General features: G+C 41.7%; 1 protein-coding gene across 1 annotated transcript in view; it reads left to right on the plus strand.

Moving 5' to 3' along the window:
* The window catches only part of ZMYND10 (zinc finger MYND-type containing 10), a 105224-nt gene that overhangs the window by 54077 nt on the left and 26852 nt on the right, over positions 1-24295 (plus strand). Inside the window, exons 5-8 of the mRNA XM_053689001.1 lie at positions 689-841; positions 5542-5630; positions 17886-17986; positions 19778-19950. Of these exons, the coding sequence (XP_053544976.1) occupies positions 689-841; positions 5542-5630; positions 17886-17986; positions 19778-19950 (516 nt within the window). The remainder of the gene's footprint in view (positions 1-688; positions 842-5541; positions 5631-17885; positions 17987-19777; positions 19951-24295) is intronic.

The following is a 24295-nucleotide window of genomic DNA, read 5'->3' on the forward strand; positions in this document are numbered from 1 at the left end:
TCCATCCTTTCCCATCTTTTTCTAGTCACCATTTTCCTCTCGTTCAACAGCTCTGTCTTCTGACCTTCCCTTCTGTGATAGTTCTCTCTGTGTAGCTTCCTCCTCGATATCTATATCCCTTATGTGTCTTCATACGTACCCCCTTTCTCCTCTCCACTCTCCTTTACACCTCATTCTATCCAGACTTTAAAGGGACAGTCTAATTGAAAATATTTATTGATTAAAAAGATAGATAATCCCTTTATTACCCATTCCCCAGTTTAGCATAAACAACACATTTATGTTAATATACTTTTTACCTCTGTGATTACCTTGTATCTAAGCCTCTGCAGACTGCCCCTTATCTCAGTTTTTTTGACAAACATACATTTTAGCCAATCAGTGCCGATTCCTAGGTAACTCCACAGATGTGAGCACATTGTTATCTATATGGCACACATGAACTTGCACTGTCTAACTGTAAAAAAGCTGTCAAAATGCTCTGAGAAAAGATGTGGCCTTCAAGGCTTACAAATTGGCATATAAGCTTACCTAGTTTTAGCATTCAACAAAGAAACCAAAAGAACAAAACTAATTTGGTGATAAAAGTAAATTGTAAAGTTGTTTAAAACTGCATGCCCTACCTTTTTGTGGTCAGTAAGATTAAGAAAGGAAACCTAGAAAGTGACCAAGGTTGTCTGCGTTGCAGGACGTCTGTGAGTCAGCCGAGGAGCTGGCGTTGGACCTGATTGATTACTGCCATCGTAAACTGACTATACTAGTGTCTCAAAGCTCCACTGGGGAGACAACAGGACAGGACAGAATGCTGCCCAAGTTTACTGAAGAAACATCCTCAATGGAGGTAAAGGACATTGAACTAACCAATCAGAGATCTCGCTTTTCAGCCTTTAATTCTTATAACAAATTGGGGTTTACCAGGAGTCTCGTTTATCAACCTGCTATACAAAACAATAGACACCTTAATGTCTCTTTTATAAGTCCCCTGAGTGGAAGTTACAGTTTAATAAAACCTGATCATACCTCGACCCTTTATAGTAATGTCGATTACCATATTGGTAAAAGGGTAAGTTGTCTGCAGTGGAATGAAGAAAACAGAGAAAAACAGGCAATAAACACTGCCTATAGAAATAAAACAAAGTTAATTGACAAAAAGATAATAAAAACAATGTTTTATACTGTACAAGTGCAAAATGTCATAACTAACTCTACTGACACGAAATGAAATCACTGCCACAAAGAGTTAAATCACCACTCTTCGTTAAAACAAAATAAGACCTGTATGTTACTGGCAACTAAGGGGTAACATTACTGTTCAGTTTTAAGAATATATATATTGGAGACTTTGCGTGAGTTTTAGACACAGCTTACTGGGAGTATATATATATATATTAGGTTTTTAATAGTCACTTTAAAAAAATATTGTTGTTATTGGTGGCTACTCATTTATGCCTTTTGTCATTGACCCACCAGATGTGTTCTGCTAGCTCCCAGTAGTAGATTTCTGCTCTGGAGCTGACTATGTGTTTAGCCCCTTTGCTGAGGTTAAAGATTTTTTTAGATGCAAGCAAGTTTTCTTACTGTTTTTCATGTCCCTTTAATGTGAAACATCTTTAATGTTATTTTCAGGCAAACAAAATCACTGTTTAAGTGCTATGAAATGTCCCCTAGCTTGTCCACTTTCAATTAAATTCCCTGTACAAGAGTATGCACCATTGTGCATGTGCAGTGAGTACTAGTGATGTCACCAACACTTATTGTGCATGTGCAGTGAGTACTAGTAATGTCACCAACACTCATTGTGCATGTGCAGTGGGTACTAGTAATGTCACCAACACTTATTGTGCATGTGCAGTGAGTACTAGTGATGTCACCAACACTTATTGTGCATGCGCAGTGAGTACTAGTAATGTCACCAACACTCATTGTGCATGTGCAGTGGGTACTAGTAATGTCACCAATACTTATTGTGCATGTGCAGTGAGTACTAGTGATGTCACCAACATTCAATGTGCATGTGCAGTGAGTACTAGTGATGTCACCAACACTTATTGTGCATGTGCATTGAGTACTAGTGATGTCACCAACCCTTGTTGTGCATGCGCAGTGAGTACTAGTGATGTCACCAACACTTATTGTGCATGTGCAGTGAGTACTAGTGATGTCACCAACCCTCGTTGTGCATGTGCAGTGAGTACTAGTGATGTCACCAACACTTATTGTGCATGTGCAGTGAGTACTAGTGATGTCACCAACACTTATTGTGCATGTGCAGTGAATACTAGTGATGTCACCAACACTCAATGTGCATGTGCAGTGAGTACTAGTGATGTCACCAACACTTATTGTGCATGTGCAGTGAGTACTAGTGATGTCACCAACACTTATTGTGCATGTGCAGTGAATACTAGTGATGTCACCAACACTCAATGTGCATGTGCAGTGAGTACTAGTGATGTCACCAACACTTATTGTGCATGTGCAGTGAATACTAGTGATGTCACCAACACTCAATGTGCATGTGCAGTGAGTACTAGTGATGTCACCAACACTTATTGTGCATGTGCAGTGAATACTAGTGATGTCACCAACACTCAATGTGCATGTGCAGTGAGTACTAGTGATGTCACCAACACTTATTGTGCATGTGCAGTGAGTACTAGTGATGTCACCAACCCTCGTTGTGCATGTGCAGTGAGTACTAGTGATGTCACCAACACTTATTGTGCATGTGCAGTGAGTACTAGTGATGTCACCAACACTTATTGTGCATGTGCAGTGAATACTAGTGATGTCACCAACACTCAATGTGCATGTGCAGTGAGTACTAGTGATGTCACCAACACTTATTGTGCATGTGCAGTGAGTACTAGTGATGTCACCAACACTTATTGTGCATGTGCAGTGAATACTAGTGATGTCACCAACACTCAATGTGCATGTGCAGTGAGTACTAGTGATGTCACCAACACTTATTATGCATGTGCAGTGAGTACTAGTGATGTCACCAACACTTATTGTGCATGTGCAGTGAATACTAGTGATGTCACCAACACTCAATGTGCATGTGCAGTGAGTACTAGTGATGTCACCAACACTTATTGTGCATGTGCAGTGAATACTAGTGATGTCACCAACACTCAATGTGCATGTGCAGTGAGTACTAGTGATGTCACCAACACTTATTGTGCATGTGCAGTGAGTACTAGTGATGTCACCAACCCTCGTTGTGCATGTGCAGTGAGTACTAGTGATGTCACCAACACTTATTGTGCATGTGCAGTGAGTACTAGTGATGTCACCAACACTTATTGTGCATGTGCAGTGAATACTAGTGATGTCACCAACACTCAATGTGCATGTGCAGTGAGTACTAGTGATGTCACCAACCCTCGTTGTGCATGTGCAGTGAGTACTAGTGATGTCACCAACACTTATTGTGCATGTGCAGTGAGTACTAGTGATGTCACCAACCCTCGTTGTGCATGTGCAGTGAGTACTAGTGATGTCACCAACACTTATTGTGCATGTGCAGTGAGTACTAGTGATGTCACCAACACTTATTATGCATGTGCAGTGAATACTAGTGATGTCACCAACACTCAATGTGCATGTGCAGTGAGTACTAGTGATGTCACCAACCCTCGTTGTGCATGTGCAGTGAGTACTAGTGATGTCACCAACACTTATTGTGCATGTGCAGTGAGTACTAGTGATGTCACCAACCCTCGTTGTGCATGTGCAGTGAGTACTAGTGATGTCACCAACACGTATTGTGCATGTGCAGTGAGTACTAGTGATGTCACCAACCCTCGTTGTGCATGTGCAGTGAGTACTAGTGATGTCACCAACACTTATTGTGCATGTGCAGTGAGTACTAGTGATGTCACCCAACCTCATTGTGCATGTGCAGTGAGTACTAGTGATGTCACCAACACTTATTGTGCATGTGCAGTGAGTACTAGTGATGTCACCAACACTTATTGTGCATGTGCAGTGAGTACTAGTGATGTCACCAACACTTATTGTGCATGTGCAGTGAGTACTAGTGATGTCACCAACACTTATTGTGCATGTGCAGTGAGTACTAGTGATGTCACCAACCCTCGTTGTGCATGTGCAGTGAGTACTAGTGATGTCACCAACACTTATTGTGCATGTGCAGTGAGTACTAGTGATGTCACCAACCCTCGTTGTGCATGTGCAGTGAGTACTAGTGACGTCACCAGTACCCATTTTTTTTAAATGTATTTATTTGTTTGTTTAGCACCACAAAACTCCATAGCTCTGGGTGCAAAGATAAAGGGTATACAATGCAATACATAAGGTTGTGGGTAGCTTCTCACACGGATTGTAGTTGCAGCAGCAAGTCAAGGTGGTTAGGATGATCAGTTAGAGGAGAGATTGTATAGTTCTTCAGACATGCCCCTGAGCCTACCTACCTGCTACAAAGGATACCAAGAGAACAAAGTTGTATGTTTATTGTGGTTAAATAAATGACCCCCCCTTATTAAGTAGCCATTTCACCATAAAGTCTTTGAAAAGCACAACAGCGCAGGTATCGTTGTAAAAAAACATTTCAAAGTAACATACTAGTGTAAAATAAAACGCTCTAATGCTTAGAGCAGCGGTGAGAAACCTTTTTAACACTATGTGCCCAGAATGGAGATTATCTTCTAAATATTCTGTATCCTGCCCATGTGACCTTGTCATGTATTTTATATACACACTGCCACCTGTCTGCTTCATGGGGAGGGGACATTGGAGGCAGTTTATATATAAACGGGTGTATAATCGGACTTCTAATCACTTATATATGCTCTTCCTACTCATACTTCCTCTTCTGTTCACCGTTCAGCTGTAATATGTACGGTGATCCTCTTTATATGGAGTAGCATGCTGGACATTTCATAGACTTGGTCCGAATGGACCGACAAGCCCATCTGCTAAAATGGCAGCCAAATAAAACTGTAATGAGTACAATATGGTCGTAGCCCAAGGACAGTGTACTTGCAAAATGTTTTTTAGTGCCACCTAAGAGTCAAAATTAAACTTTCATTGGATACACCACTTTTCAATTTACTTCTGTTATTTAAATTTGCTTTGCTTTCCTTTTTTCCTTTCTTGAAAAGCATACCTAGGTAGACTTAGGAGCTGCAATGCACTACTGGGAGCTAGCAGGTGATTGAAGGCTATGTACACATTCCTCTTGTCATTGGCTCACCATATGTATTCAGCTAGCTCCTAGTAGGGCATTTCTGCTCTGGAGCTGATTTTATCTATGCATTTAACCCCATTGCAGATATATGCAATCAATATCACAATAGTAAAATGCTCTAAAACATTAGAACATTTTCTTTTCACACTTTTATATGCACAACCAGAAAATAAATCTTACTCCACACTATCCCAGATACTAAGGGCCACTGTCAGGTTAACTTTTTATAAGGAAAAACAAAGTTACAGGCCCCTCTGGCACTGATTAGGTTAAAGTTTTGCAATTCCATCTCCCAGTATTCTGTGACGCTTGTGCTTTTGTTTCAGGAGCTGAAGCTGCAGTCCGAGTCCCTGGAGTTTGACATTGCTTTGAAGTGTCTGTCAGTCCTGCGATACATCACTGATCACACGGACTGGTAAGAGGTCCCCATGAGCGTCTGCAAAAGTGTGTCTGGGGTTGGGAAGCTGAGCATCACTTTAAAGGGACAACACTGAGTTTATTTCATGATTCAGATAGAGCATACAGTTTAAAACAACTTTTCAATTGACTTTTATTATCCGTTTTGATTCGTTCTCTTGGTATCCTTTGTTGAAAAACATACATAGGAAGGCTTAGGAGCAGCAATGTATTACTGGTAACTAGCTGCTGATTGGTGGCTGCACATACAAGCCTCTTGTCATTGGGACAACATATGTGCTCCGCTATCTCCCAGTAGTGCATTGCTGCTCCTTCAACAAAGGATGCCAAGAGAATGGAGCAAATTAGATAATAGAAGTAAATTGGAAAGTTTTTTAAAACTGTATTCTCCATCTGAATCATGAAAGAAAAATATGGGGTTTCATGTCCTTTTAAGTGACTCAGGTGGGTACTTCTAATTCTCATAAAGAGCTAAATTCAAGGACACCCAGGGAGGAGTTCCCCAGCTGAGGTGAACGTGCTCATGAGGTGGTGAGAAGCTGGTGTCAGGGCTAGGGTTGCCACCTTGGCCATGTTTTCCTGGACACATATGAGTTACACATGCTTAAGGGTATGCAGAGGGGAACATGAATAGTGCTGCTCAGTGTCACTATTTGTGTGCTATCCAGGGGCGCAATGCATGTTCCCCTCTGCACACCCTGAAACATGTTTAACTCATAAGTGTCAAGGAAAACATGGCCGAGGTGGCAACCCTAGTCAGGGCGTTACATTTTTAAATTATTTTAAAAACGTCTTTCTCCTGTTAAGTGTGGTCAGTCCACGGGTCATCATTACTTCTGGGATATTATCTCCTCCCCTACAGGAAGTGCAAGAGGATTCACCCAGCAGAGCTGCTATATAGCTCCTCCCCTCTACGTCACCTCCAGTCATTCTCTTGCACCCAACGAATAGATAGGATGTGTGAGAGGACTGTGGTGATTTAATTAGTTTATTACCTTCAATCAAAAGTTTGTTATTTTATAATAGCACCGGAGTGTGTTATTTATTCTCTGGTAGAATTTGAAGAAGAATCTACCGGAGTTTTTTTCTATGATTTTAGCCGGAGTAGTTAAGATCATATTGCTGTTTCTCGGCCATCTGAGGAGAGGTAAACTTCAGATCAGGGGACAGCGGGCAGATTAATCTGCAAAGAGGTATGTAGCAGTTTGTTATTTTCTGACATGGAATTGATGAGAAAATCCTGCCATACCGTTATAATGTAAACTCAGCCTTAAATGCAGTAGATGTAGCTGGTATCAGGCTGTCATGTATGTATATTTTACACTTCAGTATTCTGGGGAATGGTACTTCACTGGATTTATACTGTATGCATAGACTTAACCTAATTTGCAGGGACTTGCAATAGGTTTTAAATAAAAATTAATTTATTGAGGTTAAACGTTTTTTTGCTGGCATGTAAAAACGTTTATTTCTCTGAGGTACTGGGTGAAAAAATGTTTTGGGCACTATTTTTTCCACTTGGCAATAGTTTTTGTTTAAATTAAAGCAGTTCACTGATCTCTCTCACTGTTATGTGTGAGGGGGAGGGGCCATTTTTGGCGCTTTTACTACGCATCAAAAAACTCAGTCAGAGGTTCATTTTCTTCCTGCATGATCCGGTTCATCTCTACAGAACTCAGGGATCTCCAAAGCCTTTTTTTGAGGGAGGTAATCATCACAGCAGAGCTGTGAAGATTGTAGTTGACTGTGATAAAAAACGTTTATTTGTGTATTTTTTCTGCTGCCTGGGTTAGTTATCCTTTGCTAATGGGAACAATCCTTTGCTAAAATTGTATATTTCTGACAAAGATTGATGCTATAACTTAATTATTTTCAACTGTCATAATTTTTTCTGTGCTTCTTATAGGCACAGTTCGTTTTCATATTATTGTAAATTACTTGAAAAAGCATTTCCAAGTTGCTAGTTAATTGCTAGTGTGTTAAACATGTCTGATTCAGAGGAAGATACATGTGCTATATGTGCTAATGCCAAAGTGGAGCCCAATAGAAGTTTATGTACTAACTGTATTGATGCTACTTTAAATAAAAGTCAATCTGTACAAATTGAACATATTTCACCAGACAACGAGGGGAGAGTTATGCCGACTAACTCGCCTCACGTGTCAGTACCTGCATCTCCCGCTCGGGAGGTGCGTGATATTGTAGCGCCGAGTACATCTGGGCGGCCATTTCAAATCACATTACAGGATATGGCTACTGTTATGACTGAAGTTTTGGCTAAATTACCAGAACTTAGAGGCAAGCGTGATCACTCTGGGGTGAGAACAGAGTGCGCTGATAATATTAGGGCCATGTCAGACACTGCGTCACAGGCGGCAGAACATGAGGACGGAGAACTTAATTCTGTGGGTGATGGTTCTGATCCAAATAGATTGGATTCAGATATTTCAAATTTTAAATTTAAGCTGGAAAACCTCTGTGTATTACTAGGGGAGGTGTTAGCGGCTCTGAATGATTGTAACACAGTTGCAATACCAGAGAAAATGTGTAGGTTGGATAAATATTTTGCGGTACCGGCGAGTACTGATGTTTTTCCTATACCTAAGAGACTTACTGAAATTGTTACTAAGGAGTGGGATAGACCCGGTGTGCCGTTCTCACCCCCTCCGATATTTAGAAAAATGTTTCCAATAGACGCCACCACACGGGACTTATGGCAAACGGTCCCTAAGGTGGAGGGAGCAGTTTCTACTTTAGCTAAGCGTACCACTATCCCGGTGGAGGATAGCTGTGCCTTTTCAGATCCAATGGATAAAAAAGTTAGAGGGTTACCTTAAGAAAATGTTTGTTCAACAAGGTTTTATATTGCAACCTCTTGCATGTATTGCGCCTGTCACGGCTGCAGCAGCATTTTGGTTTGAGTCTCTGGAAGAGACACTTCAATCATCTACACTAGATGAGATTACAGACAAACTTAAAGCCCTTAAGTTAGCTAACTCATTTATTTCAGATGCCGTAGTACATTTAACTAAACTTACGGCTAAGAATTCCGGATTTGCCATTCAGGCACGCAGAGCACTGTGGCTAAAATCCTGGAAAGCTGATGTTACTTCTAAATCTAAATTGCTTAATATACCTTTCAAAGGGCAAACCTTATTCGGGCCCGGGTTGAAGGAGATTATCGCTGACATTACAGGAGGTAAAGGCCATGCCCTGCCTCAGGACAAAGCCAAACCTAGGGCTAGACAGTCTAATTTTCGTTCCTTTCGTAATTTCAAAGCAGGAACAGCATCAACCTCCTCTGCACCAAAACAGGAAGGAGCTGTTGCTCGCTACAGACAAGGCTGGAAACCTAACCAGTCCTGGAACAAGGGCAAGCAGGCCAGGAAACCTGCTGCTGCCCCTAAGACAGCATGAATCGAGGGCCCCCGATCCGGGACCGGATCTAGTAGGGGGCAGACTTTCTCTCTTCGCCCAGGCTTGGGCAAGAGATGTTCAGGATCCCTGGGCGTTAGAGATCATATCTCAGGGATACCTTCTGGACTTCAAATCCTCTCCCCCAAGAGGGAGATTTCATCTGTCAAGGTTATCAACAAACCAAATAAAGAAAGAAGCGTTCCTACGCTGCGTACAAGATCTTTTATTAATGGGAGTGATCCATCCAGTTCCGCGGTCGGAACAAGGACAAGGGTTTTACTCAAATCTGTTTGTAGTTCCCAAAAAAGAGGGAACTTTCAGGCCAATCTTGGATTTAAAGATCCTAAACAAATTCCTAAGAGTTCCATCGTTCAAGATGGAAACGATTCGAACAATTTTGCCCATGATCCAAGAGGGTCAGTACATGACCACAGTGGATTTAAAGGATGCTTACCTTCACATACCGATTCACAGAAATCATTACCGGTATCTAAGGTTTGCCTTTCTAGACAGGCATTACCAGTTTGTAGCTCTTCCATTCGGACTGGCTACGGCTCCAAGAATCTTCACAAAGGTTCTGGGTACTCTTCTGGCGGTACTAAGACCGCGAGGAATTTCGGTAGCTCCGTACCTAGACGACATTCTGATACAAGCTTCAAGCTTTCAAACTGCCAAGTCTCATACAGAGTTAGTACTGGCATTTCTAAGGTCGCATGGATGGAAGGTGAACGAAAAGAAGAGTTCTCTTTTTCCACTCACAAGAGTTCCCTTCTTGGGGACTCTGATAGATTCTGTAGAAATGAAGATTTACCTGACAGAAGACAGGTTAACAAAGCTTCAAAATGCATGCCGTGTCCTTCATTCCATTCAACACCCGTCAGTAGCTCAATGCATGGAGGTGATCGGCTTAATGGTAGCGGCAATGGACGTAGTACCTTTTGCACGCCTACATCTCAGACCGCTGCAATTGTGCATGCTAAGTCAGTGGAATGGGGATTACTCAGATTTGTCCCCCACTCTGAATCTGAATCAAGAGACCAGAAATTCTCTTCTATGGTGGCTTTATCGGCCACACCTGTCCAGGGGGATGCCATTCAGCAGGCCAAACTGGACAATTGTAACAACAGACGCCAGCCTACTAGGATGGGGCGCTGTCTGGAATTCTCTGAAGGCTCAGGGACTATGGAATCAGGAGGAGAGTCTCCTTCCAATAAACATTCTGGAATTGAGAGCAGTTCTCAATGCCCTTCTGGCTTGGCCCCAGTTAACAACTCGGGGGTTCATCAGGTTTCAGTCGGACAACATCACGACTGTAGCTTACATCAACCATCAGGGAGGGACAAGAAGCTCCCTAGCAATGATGGAAGTATCAAAGATAATTCGCTGGGCAGAGTCTCACTCTTGCCACCTGTCTGCAATCCACATCCCGGGAGTGGAGAACTGGGAGGCGGATTTCTTAAGTCGTCAGACTTTTCATCCGGGGGAGTGGGAACTTCATCCGGAGGTCTTTGCCCAAATACTTCGACGTTGGGGCAAACCAGAGATAGATCTCATGGCGTCTCGTCAGAACGCCAAGCTTCCTCGCTACGGGTCCAGATCCAGGGATCCGGGAGCGGTTCTGATAGATGCTTTGACAGCACCTTGGACCTTCGGGATGGCTTATGTGTTTCCACCCTTCCCGATGCTTCCTCGATTGATTGCCAGAATCAAACAGGAGAGAGCATCAGTGATTCTAATAGCACCTGCATGGCCACGCAGGACCTGGTATGCAGATCTAGTGGACATGTCATCCTGTCCGCCTTGGTCTCTACCTCTGAAACAGGACCTTCTGATCCAGGGTCCATTCAAACATCAAAATCTAACTTCTCTGAAGCTGACTGCTTGGAAATTGAACGCTTGATTTTATCAAAACGTGGGTTTTCTGAGCCAGTTATTGATACCTTAATACAGGCTAGGAAGCCTGTTACCAGAAGGATTTGCCATAAAATATGGCGTAAATACTTATATTGGTGCGAATCCAAGAGTTACTCATGGAGTAAGGTTAGGATTCCAAGGATATTGTCTTTTCTACAAGAAGGTTTAGAAAAGGGGTTATCCGCTAGTTCTTTAAAGGGACAGATTTCAGCTCTGTCCATTCTTTTACACAAACGTCTGTTAGAAGTTCCGGACGTTCAAGCTTTTTGTCAGGCTTTAGCTAGGATCAAGCCTGTGTTTAAAACTGTTGCTCCGCCATGGAGTTTGAACTTAGTTCTTTATGTTTTACAGGGTGTTCCGTTTGAACCCCTTCATTCCATTGATATCAAGTTGTTATCTTGGAAAGTTCTGTTTTTAATGGCTATTTCCTCGGCTCGAAGAGTCTCTGAGTTATCTGCCTTACATTGTGATTCTCCTTATCTGATTTTTCATTCAGACAAGGTAGTTCTGCGTACTAAACCTGGGTTCCTACCTAAGGTGGTCACTAACAGGAATATCAATCAAGAGATTGTTGTTCCATCTTTGTGTCCTAATCCTTCCTCGAAGAAGGAACGTCTGCTACACAATCTAGATGTAGTCCGTGCCCTGAAATTTTATCTACAGGCAACTAAGGAGTTTCGTCAAACGTCTTCCCTGTTTGTCGTTTATTCTGGCCAGAGGAGAGGTCAAAAAGCTTCGGCTACCTCTCTCTCTCTTTTTGGCTTCGTAGCATAATACGATTAGCCTATGAGACTGCTGGACAGCAGCCTCCTGAAAGAATTACAGCTCATTCTACTAGAGCTGTGGCTTCCACTTGGGCCTTTAAGAATGAGGCTTCTGTTGAACAGATTTGCAAGGCTGCAACTTGGTCTTCTCTTCATACTTTTTCCAAATTTTACAAATTTGACACTTTTGCTTCTTCGGAGGCTGTTTTTGGGAGAAAGGTTCTTCAGGCAGTGGTTCCCTCCGTATAAAGAGCCTGCCTGTCCCTCCCGTCATCCGTGTACTTTTTGCTTTGGTATTGGTATCCCAGAAGTAATGATGACCCGTGGACTGACCACACTTAACAGGAGAAAACAAAATTTATGCTTACCTGATAAATTCATTTCTCCTGTAGTGTGGTCAGTCCACGGCCCGCCCTGTTTTTTATGGCAGGCTAAAAAAATTTTTGGATTATACTCCAGTCACCACTACACCCTTGGGCTTCTCATTGGTCCTTTGGTCGAATGACTGGAGGTGACGTAGAGGGGAGGAGCTATATAGCAGCTCTGCTGGGTGAATCCTCTTGCACTTCCTGTAGGGGAGGAGATAATATCCCAGAAGTAATGATGACCCGTGGACTGACCACACTACAGGAGAAATTAATTTATCAGGTAAGCATAAATTTTGTTTTTGTATGCAGACCGTTTGCAGTGCAGTGATTCATTTCTGATTCTGACTTTTAACCCCTTAATGACCACAGCACTTTTCCATTTTCTGTCCGTTTGGGACCAAGGCTATTTTTACATTTTTGCGGTGTTTGTGTTTAGCTGTAATTTTCCTCTTACTCATTTACTGTACCCACACATATTATATACCGTTTTTCTCGCCTTTAAATGGACTTTCTAAAGATACCATTATTTTCATCATATCTTATAATTTACTATAAAAAAAATTATAAAATATGAGGAAAAATGGAAAAAAAACACACTTTTTCTAACTTTGACCCCCAAAATCTGTTACATATCTACAACCCCCAAAAAACACCCATGCTAAATAGTTTCTAAATTTTGTCCTGAGTTTAGAAATACCCAATGTTTACACGTTCTTTGCTTTTTTTGCAAGTTATAGGGCAATAAATACAAGTAGCACTTGCTATTTCCAAACCATTTTTTTCCAAAATTAGCGCTAGTTACATTAGAACACTAATATCTTTCAGGAATCCCTGAATATCCCTTGACATGTATATATTTTTTTTTAGTAGACATCCCAAAGTATTGATCTAGGCCAATTTTGGTATATTTCATACCACCATTTCACCGCCAAATGCGATCAAATACAAAAAATCGTTCACTTTTTCACAAATATTTTCACAAACTTTCGGTTTCTCACTGAAATTATTTACAAACAACTTATGCAATTATGGCATAAATGGTTGTAAATTCTTCTCTGGGATCCCCTTTGTTCAGAAATAGCAGACATATATGGCTTTGGCGTTGCTTTTTGGTAATTAGAAGGCCGCTAAATGCCACTGCGCACCACAAGTGTATTATGCCCATCAGTTAAGGGGTTAATTAGGGAGTTTTTAGGGAGCTTGTAGGGTTAATTTTAGCTTTAGTGTAGTGTAGTAGACAACCCCAAGTATTGATCTAGGCACATTTTGGTATATTTCATGCCACCATTTCACCACCAAATGCGATCAAATTAAAAAAAAAACGTTAAATTTTTCACAATTTTAGGTTTCTCACTGAAATCATTTACAAACAGCTTGTGCAATTATGGCACAAATGGTTGTAAATGCTTGTCTGGGATCCCCTTTGTTCAGAAATAGCAGACATATATGACTTTGGCGTTGCTTTCTGGTAATTAGAAGGCTGCTAAATCCTGCTGCGCCTCACACGTATATTATGGCTAGCAGTGAAGGGGTTAATTAGGGAGTTTGTAGGGAGTTTGCAGGGTTAATTTTAGCTTTAGTGTAGAGATCAGCCTCCCACCTGACACATCCCACCCCCTGATCCCTCCCAAACAGCTCCCTTCCCTCCCCCACCCCACAATTGTCCCCGCCATCTTAAGTACTGGCAGAAAGTCTGCCAGTACTAAAATAAAAGGGTTTTTTAATTTTTTTTTTTAGCATATTTACATATGCTACAGTGTAGGATCCCCCCCTTAGCCCCCAACCTCCCTGATCCCCCCCAAAACCGCTCTCTAACCCTCCCCTCTGCCTTATTGGGGGCCATCTTGGGTACTGGCAGCTGTCTGCCAGTACCCAGTTTGCAAAAAAAAAAGTGCTTTTTTTTAATTTTTTTTTTTTTTTCTGTAGTGTAGCTTCCCCCCCACACAGACAAACTCCCACCACCTTGCTTATCATTTTTTTTTTACTTCTAAGACTGTTTTTTAACATTTTTTATTAAAGATTTTCTGTAGTGTAGCGGTTCCCACCCGCTCCCTCCCCGTGCACGCGCCCGCCCCCGCCCTCCCGTGCACGCGCGCGCGTCCGTGCGCGCCCCCGGTCACCCCCGCCCACGATCCCGCCCCCCTCCACATCAGCAGGGCCATCGATGGCCGCCACCCGCCTCCCGGTCCGGCTCCCACCCACCAACGCCGCAAGCCACCGATCTCCGGTGCAGAGAGGGCCACAGAGTGGCTCTCTCTGCACCGGATGGCTTAAAAAGGTTATTGCAGGATGCCTCCATATCGAGGCATCACTGCAATAACCGGAAAGCAGCTGCAAGCGAGCAGGATCGCTTCCAGCTGCTTTCCACACCGAGGACGTGCAGGGTACGTTCTCAGGCGTTAACTGCCTTTTTTCTGAGGACGTACCCTGCACGTCCTCAGTCGTTAAGGGGTTAATGTTTAATATATACCGGTGATGGCGACGGTTGGCACCCCAGATATTTTTAGAACTAAATTTCCCAGAATGCTTAGGCACTCTGAAGTCATTGAGCATCGTTGGAAATGCAGTTCTGGAACATCTGGAGTGCCAATATTCGCCATCACTGATATATACTATGCATGTTTAAAAAAAAATACTTGCTTCATGTTTCTTTATGTTTAAATTATTTTTATTGATTTTACAAATAAAAGACAAGACAGAAATCAATTGAAATGAATACAACAAAGGTCTTCATAATTCAACAATAACAGGAAAACGGATTGGCCAATGCAGATATCATTGTAAGAGTTGCCTAGGGTATCAGGTCCCCCTCAACCCTTGATACTAATAGTTAGAGAATAAGGCCAAACCATCTTGAGAAGATATAATATTAAGACCAGATAACTGTAAGTTCTTGTGTCAAGAAAAAGGAATAAGAGGTAGGATAAGAAGAAAGATGAAGAAATGAAAGGTGATAGATATAGGGTGTAGTTATACCCATTGTTTTTGTTTATGATTCTAATCAAGTAATCCGAAGTTATATCGGGTAAATTCACGGAGAGTAAAGCGTAAGACAGAAGGCTAGAAAGGATAAGACAAGGTTAGATTAGGACATCTGGGCTCCCCCCCCTCCTGATCAATGTAGTTACTGTGTTTTGTGTGTCTGTGAGATCTCAAGAAAAGTAATTATGTAGCTAAGTTCCTGTTTAATGTCCAGTAGAACCAGACTTTCTCAAATTGTGTTTGCGTATCTAGGATGTGTGATGCAGACTCGTACATACGGTGGCTTAACAAAATTTTGTTCCTCACTTCCTCCCATGGGGGGGCATCCGTTTTCCAGTATTTTGCTATACTTATTCTAGTCACCCTACAGGTGATCTTAATGAAGGTGTTTATGTGTTTATTAAATCGGGGCAGGGGTTCGTGGAGGAGTGCTTGTGCTGGACTGAGTTGGATCCTCTCCTCTAGGATCGTACCCAGAAGGGAGGATAGATGAGCCCATGTGGGCTGGATTATATTGCAGTCCCACCACATATGGCGGTATGAACCGATTTCCCCACATCCTCTGTAACAGAGTCTATTGTTGGTGAGGGACATGTGTTGAGTTCTGATCGGGGTTAAGTACCATCTATACATAGTTTTAATAGTGTTTTCCCGTACGTTTGCACTTAAAAGGCCCGAGCAGGCTGAGTGAAATGTTTCATCCCATGCGTCTTTGTGTTTGTTGATATCTAGGTCAGCTTCCCATGTCGTGGCTATTGTGGGTTTAGTAGCATTGTTTAGTGCTTGAATCTCTAGGTACAGTCTGGAAATTGTCTTTTTGGGTCTATGTGTCGATCGTATTAAGTTTTCTGTGGCCGTGAGTGTGTTGGATCTATTTGATTTTAGATATTGTTGAATAGCTGAATTAACCTGAAGATACTGGAACCATAAAAGTTTTAGTGGGGCTATTTGTTCCTGAATTTGTGTGAATGTCTTGGATTTACCCCCTTCCAGCCAATCTGCTACCCTATACAGACCCTTATTTGCCCACTTATCCATTACAGTACGGGCTTCATGTTTCTTTAAAGGGACCTTAAACACCTCTTGTTTTTCGTACAAAATCTGTCATCTACTAATTATATGGTTTGCAGCCATTTGTAGATTACAGGATCTTCTTTTCTGAACTGATTGGGAATTAAAAGCAGCCCTGGAAAAATTTGAAGATCAGTCCGTAGAATGTACACGCCCCTTTTTTTTAAGGTGGATTACTTTGATACTCCTTCCCCCAATATTTTGTTCAGAAATAAATTATATTAGTATATAATGAAAAAATAAAATGTTGTTATATAGGCACGTAAAAAAAATCAAATTTTAGCCATGACTCTTATTCACACTGTGAAAATAATTCTCCATACCGTGATCCGGAGAAGACGCTCAAAGCAGTGTGTCACTCTCTCACAGTGTAACTTGAAAATACACTAGAAACCATTCAAATGAGGGTTCCTAAAATGGTACATGGTCTAGGACAAGGTTTCTGTAAACTTTTTTCCCAAGACCCAGTTCCATGATACCACGTACCTGTTATGACCCTATTTATATGCTTGGTCTGAAAATTTCTGAAGTAAGCTGCAATTTTTGGCAAAGTGACTAAAATGAATGCATACTTTATTTCTGATTTGTAGTTAAACTTGTAATTGTTTTAAAAGGTAATAACACACACACACTCATACAACACACACCCCACGCACACTCTCATACAACACACATAATCTCATACAATGCATACACCACACACACTCACCCCACACGCTCTCATACAACATACACACACGGCCAACACGTGCACCACATGCTGTCAAACAACATACACGCACCACACGCTATCATACAACATACACGCACCGCATGTTCTCATACAACATACACACACCACATGCACCACACGTTCTCATACAACATACACACCACAAACTCTCTCATACAACACACACACACACATTCTCATGCAATACACATATTACACGCTCTCATACAGTACGCACCCACTATCATACAATTCACACACACTCTCATACAATGCACACACACACGCTCTCATACAACACTCACACCACAAACGCTCTCCTACAACACACAAACACCACACACACTCTCCTACAACACACAACCACCACACACCCTCTCCTATAACACACACACCCTCTCCTATAACACACAACTACCACACACCCTCTCCTATAACACACACAACACACATGCTCTCCTACAACGTACACGCAAGTCGCAAGCCAGTAAAAATGGTGTTGCAACCCAGTAATGGGTCCTGACCCATGGTTTAAAGAACCCTGGTCTAGGAAATAAAATTTACAAGGAAATATATATAGCTCTGCGAAGAAAAGAAGATAAATATTATACAGCTGCATCATCTCACCAGCAGCAGCACCCCTTTAAATTGTATCTGACCAGCCCCAGCAGCTGCGGCCCACCTTGAAATCTCCCGGTGTCCTGTTAGGCCAATCCAGCCTTGGGAACAAGGCTCAATTTTTAGACAAAAGCAAGAGGTGTTTAATATCCTTTTAAGCAAAATATTAGCTTGTTGAGTGGCAACAGTGAGTGATAATGTTAGTGGTTACATTATTAGGCCCACGTGAAAAGAAGGGGCATCAGCGATATACAGTTGATAAACCATATACTGAGGCTTAGTAGTCAGGCTAAATAACTTATCAGTAAAGAGGGAAATGTTACTAGTCTGCACAGTATTATATACATCTTTACCCACTGGTGAGATTATTTTCCTAAACATGCTTATTATTTAAAATATTTCCACAGCTTCCCTATCAGTGTTACCAACCGACTACTAAACACCCATAATCTGCCCTGCCTGCTTGTAGAACTGCTGGAGCACTGCCCCTGGAGCCGCCGCCACAAAGGTACCTGCTGTGCTTTTATACATTGCCCTGAAGAGGGCGATCTCTGACTTGTACACCCAGATTTGTACGGGAAACCAGTTTGTGATACTCCTTTTTATTTTTGTTAATAATTTTGTCTCGCATGTTTTAAAGAACATTGTTTAACCCCTTGCCTGACAAAGAGCGCTGCAGTAATTGCTAAACAATATGTTTCTGTCCCCCCTGGCTATCAACTTGGTTAAACATTATACACTTCTTTACATAGAAAGCTATAAAATTGGAGTTTACAATACAAATTCCTGCAGCAAAAAGTATGAATGCGGCCAATACATGAGACAGTGTCTGCTAGATTCTGAGTAATAAAACTTGGTGCACCCAAAGGACAGTAATGAAAAAGGTCATAATGTGCTTTTTATTTTGTTACTAAAGTTTCAGCATTCTAATGCCTATCTATATTTTTTTTTATAACTTTCGCTGCAGGTTTTTCTACATATTAGGGACAGTCTAGTCAAAATTAAACTTTCATGATTCAGATAGGGCATGTAATTTTAAACAATTTTCCAATTTACGTTTGTCATCAAATTTGCTTTGTTTATGTTGGTATTCTTTGTTGAAAGCTAAACCAAGGTAGGCTAAGCCCTTGAAGGCAACCTCTTATCTCTTTGACAGTTTTTCACAACTAGGGAGCGGTAGTTCATGTGTGCTATATAGATAACATTGTGTGTTGCGTTTTTATTTAATAAAAATTTTGAGTATAATATATACGGGAATCTCGTAAAGATGCAAATGATAGATGGATAATTCTCTCAATTGAAGTGGCGAAAGTCAACTATAAATATGTAATGTATATGGCCCTAATACTACAGACCACTTCTTTTGGGAAAATATCATCGCCAAATTGTGTCTTTGTGCACAACAAAATACAATATTAGCTGGTGATTTTAATCTTACACCAAGCTCTATACTAGACAGACTTTCACCTAAACAGAGTTGCCCGGCCCCCCAGAAATCTAAGATCTTTTCTCAAATATGTAAAAATGTAAAATTACATGATATATGGTGTATCCAACACCCGGATAGCAAATTATATACATGCAAGTCTAGGGTATATAGATCCTTCTCAAGGATTGACTTTTTTATAGTTTCGGACTCCCTCCTAAGAGATGATACCAAGTCAGATATACATGACATAGTACTTTCAGATCACTCCCCCCTATCGTTAGTAATAGGTGCCCAGATAGGTCAAAAAGTCATGAACAATTTCTATTTTCCAAAACATCTGATAAATAATGTCTCATTTCATAATTGGCTTAAAAATAAATGGAGAGAATATAGTATTAATAATAAAACTATGTAGATAGACTGGAGGTCTTTTGGGAGGCTGCAAAAGCATTCCTTAGGGGGGAGATAAAAGCTTACATGATACTGACTAAAAACATTGTGCTCACTCTTTTGGTGGTACTTATGTGTCAGCACTGATTGGCTAAAATTTAAGTCTGTCAAAAGCACTTAAATAAAAGGGCAGTCTGCAGAGGCTTAGATACAAGGTAATCACAGAGGTAAAAAGTGTATTAATATAACCGTGTTGGTTATGCAAAACTGGGGAATGGGTAACAATGAGATTATCTATCTTCTTAAGCAATAAACATTTTAAAGTAGACTGTCCCTTTAAGTTCTATGTGTATATCAGCTTCTAACAATTCTCTTCCCTTTCAACTTCTCTCATTCTATATGTGTGGTCAAATCACATCTTGTTTATTTTGTTCCTAATTCCACTCTTTTTTTTCATTCTCCTCATTCTCGGATATCAAGGTCAGCTCCAAAAGTATGAGAATGGTCGCTGGTACTCAGTTCCTGCTGAGGATCAGATGAAGATGACTAAGCTGGATGGTCAAGCCTGGATCGCTCTATATAACCTTTTACTGAGGCCAGAGTGCCAGCAAAAATACAACATCAACAGCTTTACCAAGGGTCAACTACTAAAGGTAACAAAGTCACTGTGAACCTCAGGGGAGGGGTACCTACTTGACCACGAGTTGACAAGAGGTCTATGAAATAATTCTCCTTTCTCCAACATTGGTGTGTCCGGTCCACGGCGTCATCCTTACTTGTGGGATATTCTCTTCCCCAACAGGAAATGGCAAAGAGTCCCAGCAAAGCTGGTCACGTGATCCCTCCTAGGCTCCGCCCACCCCAGTCATTCTCTTTGCCGTTGCACAGGCAACATCTCCACGGAGATGGTTAAGAGTTTTTTGGTGTTTAAATGTAGTTTTTATTCTTCTATCAAGTGTTTGTTATTTTAAAATAGTGCTGGTATGTACTATTTACTCTGAAACAGAAAAGGATGAAGATTTCTGTTTGTAAGAGGAAGATGATTTTAGCAGACAGTAACTAAAATCGATTGCTGTTTCCACATAGGACTGTTGAGATGAAGTAACTTCAGTTGGGGGAAACAGTTAGCAGACTTTTCTGCTTAAGGTATGACTAGCCATATTTCTAACAAGACTGTGTAATGCTGGAAGGCTGTCATTTCCCCTGATGGGGACCGGTAAGCCATTTTCTTAGTCAAAAACAAACAGAATAAAGGGCTTATTATGGGCTAAAAAACTGGTAGACATTTTTATGGGCTAAATCGATTGCTTTATTTGTGCATATTATTCAAATTTAGGCTAACTATTGACATTTATAATCTTGGGGAACGTTTATAAAACGGCAGGCACTGTATTGGACACCTTTTTCAGTCAGGGGGCCTTTCTAGTCATTGACTGAGCCTCATTTTCGCGCCATTAATGCGCAGTTGTTTTTTGAGAGCAGGGCATGCAGATGCATGTGTGAGGATCTAAGAATCTCTGAAAAAGCTTTTAGAAGGCGTCATTTGGTATCGTATTCCCCTCAGGGCTTGGTTGGGTCTTAGCAAAGAATTGAAAAACGGCTCCGGTTCCGTTATTTTAAGGGTTAAAGCTCTGAAATTTGGTGTGCAATACTTTTAAGGCTCTAAGACACTGTGGTGAAATTACTGTGGTAATTTTTGAACAATTCCTTCATACTTTTTCACATATTCAGTAATAAAGTGATTTCTGTTTGAAATTTAAAGTGACAGTAACGGTTTTATTTTAAAACGTTTTTTGTGCATTGTTGACAAGTTTAAGCCTGTTTAACATGTCTGTACCTTCAGATAAGCTATGTTCTATATGTATGAAAGCCAATGTGTCTCCCCATTTAAATTTATGTGATAATTGTGCCATAGCGTCCAAACAAAGTAAGGACAGTACTGCCACAAATAATGATATTGCCCAAGATGATTCCTCAAATGAGGGGAGTAAACATGATACTACATCATCTCCTACTGTGTCTACACCAGTTTTGCCCATGCAGGAGGCCCCTAGTACATCTAGTGCGCCAATACTTATTACCATGCAACAATTAACGGCTGTAATGGATAACTCCATAGCAAATCTTTTATCCAAAATGCCTACTTATCAGAGTAAGCACGATTGCTCTGTTTTAAACACTGAAGAGCAAGAGGACGCTGATGATAATTGTTCTGTCATACCCTCACACCAATCTGAAGGGGCCATGAGGGAGGTTTTGTCTGAGGGAGAAATTTCAGATTCAGGAAAAATTTCTCATCAAGCTGAACCTGATGTTGTGACATTTAAATTTAAATTAGAACATCTCCGCGCACTGCTTAAGGAGGTATTATCTACTCTGGATGATTGTGACAATTTGGTCATTCCAGAGAAATTATGTAAGATGGACAAGTTCCTAGAGGTTCCGGTGCCCCCCGACGCTTTTCCTATACCCAAGCGGGTGGCGGACATAGTAAATAAAGAGTGGGAAAAGCCCGGCATACCTTTTGTTCCCCCCCCTATATTTAAGAAATTATTTCCTATAGTCGACCCCAGAAAGGACTTATGGCAGACAGTCCCCAAGGTCGAGGGGGCGGTTTCTACTCTAAACAAACGCACTACTATTCCTATCGAAGATAGTTGTGCTTTCAAAGATCCTATGGATAAAAAATTAGAGGGTTTGCTTAAAAAGATTTTTGTACAGCAAGGTTACCTTCTACAACCAATTTCATGCATTGTTCCTGTCACTACGGCAGCGTGTTTCTGGTTCGAGGAACTAGAAAAGTCGCTCAGTAGAGAATCTTCATATGAGGAGGTTATGGACAGAGTTCACGCACTTAAATTGGCTAACTCTTTTGTTTTAGATGCCGCTTTGCAATTAGCTAGATTAGCGGCGAAAAATTCAGGGTTTGCTATCGTGGCGCGCAGAGCGCTTTGGCTAAAGTCTTGGTCAGCGGATGTGTCTTCCAAGACAAAATTGCTTAACATTCCTTTCAAAGGTAAAACATTATTTGGACCAGATTTGAAAGAGATTATTTCAGACATCACTGGGGGAAAGGGCCACGCCCTCCCACAGGATAGGTCTTTTAAGGCTAAAAATAAGCCTAATTTTCGTCCCTTTCGCAGAAACGGACCAGCCTCTAATTCTGCATCCTCTAAGCAAGAGGGTAATGCCTCACAGCCCAAACCAGCCTGGAAACCAATGCAAGGCTGGAACAAGGGTAAGCAGGCCAAGAAGCCTACCACTGCTACCAAAACAGCATGAAGGGATAGCCCCCGATCCGGGACCGGATCTAGTGGGGGGCAGACTCTCTCTCTTTGCTTAGGCTTGGGCAAGAGATGTTCAGGATCCTTGGGCGCTAGAAATAGTTTCTCAAGGTTATCTCCTGGAATTCAAGGAACTACCCCCAAGGGGAAGGTTCCACAGGTCTCACTTATCCTCAAACCAAATAAAGAGACAGGCATTCTTACATTGTGTAGAAGACCTGCTAAAGATGGGAGTGATACATCCAGTTCCAATAAGAGAACAAGGAATGGGATTTTATTCCAATCTGTTCGTAGTTCCCAAAAAAGAGGGAACATTCAAACCAATTTTGGATCTGAAGATCCTAAACAAATTTCTCAGGGTACCATCGTTCAAAATGGAAACTATTTGAACGATCCTACCCACCATCCAGGAAAGTCAATTTATGACTACCGTGGATTTAAAGGATGCGTACCTACATATTCCTATCCGCAAGGAACATCATCAGTTCCTAAGGTTCGCTTTTCTGGACAAGCATTACCAGTTTGTGGCACTTCCATTCGGATTAGCCACTGCTCCAAGGATTTTCACAAAGGTACTAGGGTCCCTTCTAGCGGTTCTAAGACCAAGGGGCATTGCAGTAGTACCTTACTTGGACGACATCCTAATTCAAGCGTCGTCCCTGTCAAAAGCAAAGGCTCATACGGACATCGTCCTAGCCTTTCTCAGATCTCACGGATGGAAGGTGAACAAAGAAAAATGTTCTCTGTCCCCGTCAACAAGAGTTCCCTTCTTGGGAACAATAATAGATTCCTTAGAAATGAGGATTTTTCTGACAGAGGTCAGAAAATCAAAACTTATAAGCTCTTGTCAAGTACTTCATTCTGTTCCTCGTCCTTCCATAGCGCAGTGCATGGATGTAATAGGATTGATGGTTGCAACAATGGACATAGTTCCTTTTGCACGAATTCATCTAAGACCATTACAACTGTGCATGCTCAGACAGTGGAATGGGGATTATACAGACTTGTCTCCGATGATTCAAGTAGATCAAAAGACCAGAGATTCACTTCGTTGGTGGCTGACCCTGGACAATCTGTCACAGGGAATGAGCTTCCGCAGACCAGAGTGGGTCATTGTCACGACCGACGCCAGTCTAGTGGGCTGGGGCGCGGTCTGGGAATCCCTGAAAGCTCAGGGTCTATGGTCTCGGGAAGAGTCTCTTCTCCCGATAAACATTCTGGAACTGAGAGCGATATTCAATGCTCTCAGAGCTTGGCCTCAACTAGCAAAGGCCAAATTCATAAGGTTTCAATCAGACAACATGACGACCGTTGCATATATCAATCATCAGGGGGGAATAAGGAGTTCCCTGGCGATGAAAGAAGTGACCAAGATAATTCAATGGGCGGAGGATCACTCCTGCCACTTGTCTGCGATCCACATCCCAGGAGTGGAAAATTGGGAAGCGGATTTTCTGAGTCGTCAGACATTCCATCCGGGGGAGTGGGAACTCCATCCGGAAATCTTTGCCAAAATAACTCAATTATGGGGCATTCCAGACATGGATCTGATGGCGTCTCGTCAGAACTTCAAGGTTCCTTGCTACGGGTCCAGATCCAGGGATCCCAAGGCGACTAGTAGATGCACTAGTAGCACCTTGGACCTTCAACCTAGCTTATGTATTTCCACCGTTTCCTCTCATTCCCAGGCTGGTAGCCAGGATCAATCAGGAGA

This window comes from Bombina bombina, chromosome 7, assembly GCF_027579735.1.
Source record: "Bombina bombina isolate aBomBom1 chromosome 7, aBomBom1.pri, whole genome shotgun sequence".
Taxonomy (NCBI): domain Eukaryota; kingdom Metazoa; phylum Chordata; class Amphibia; order Anura; family Bombinatoridae; genus Bombina; species Bombina bombina.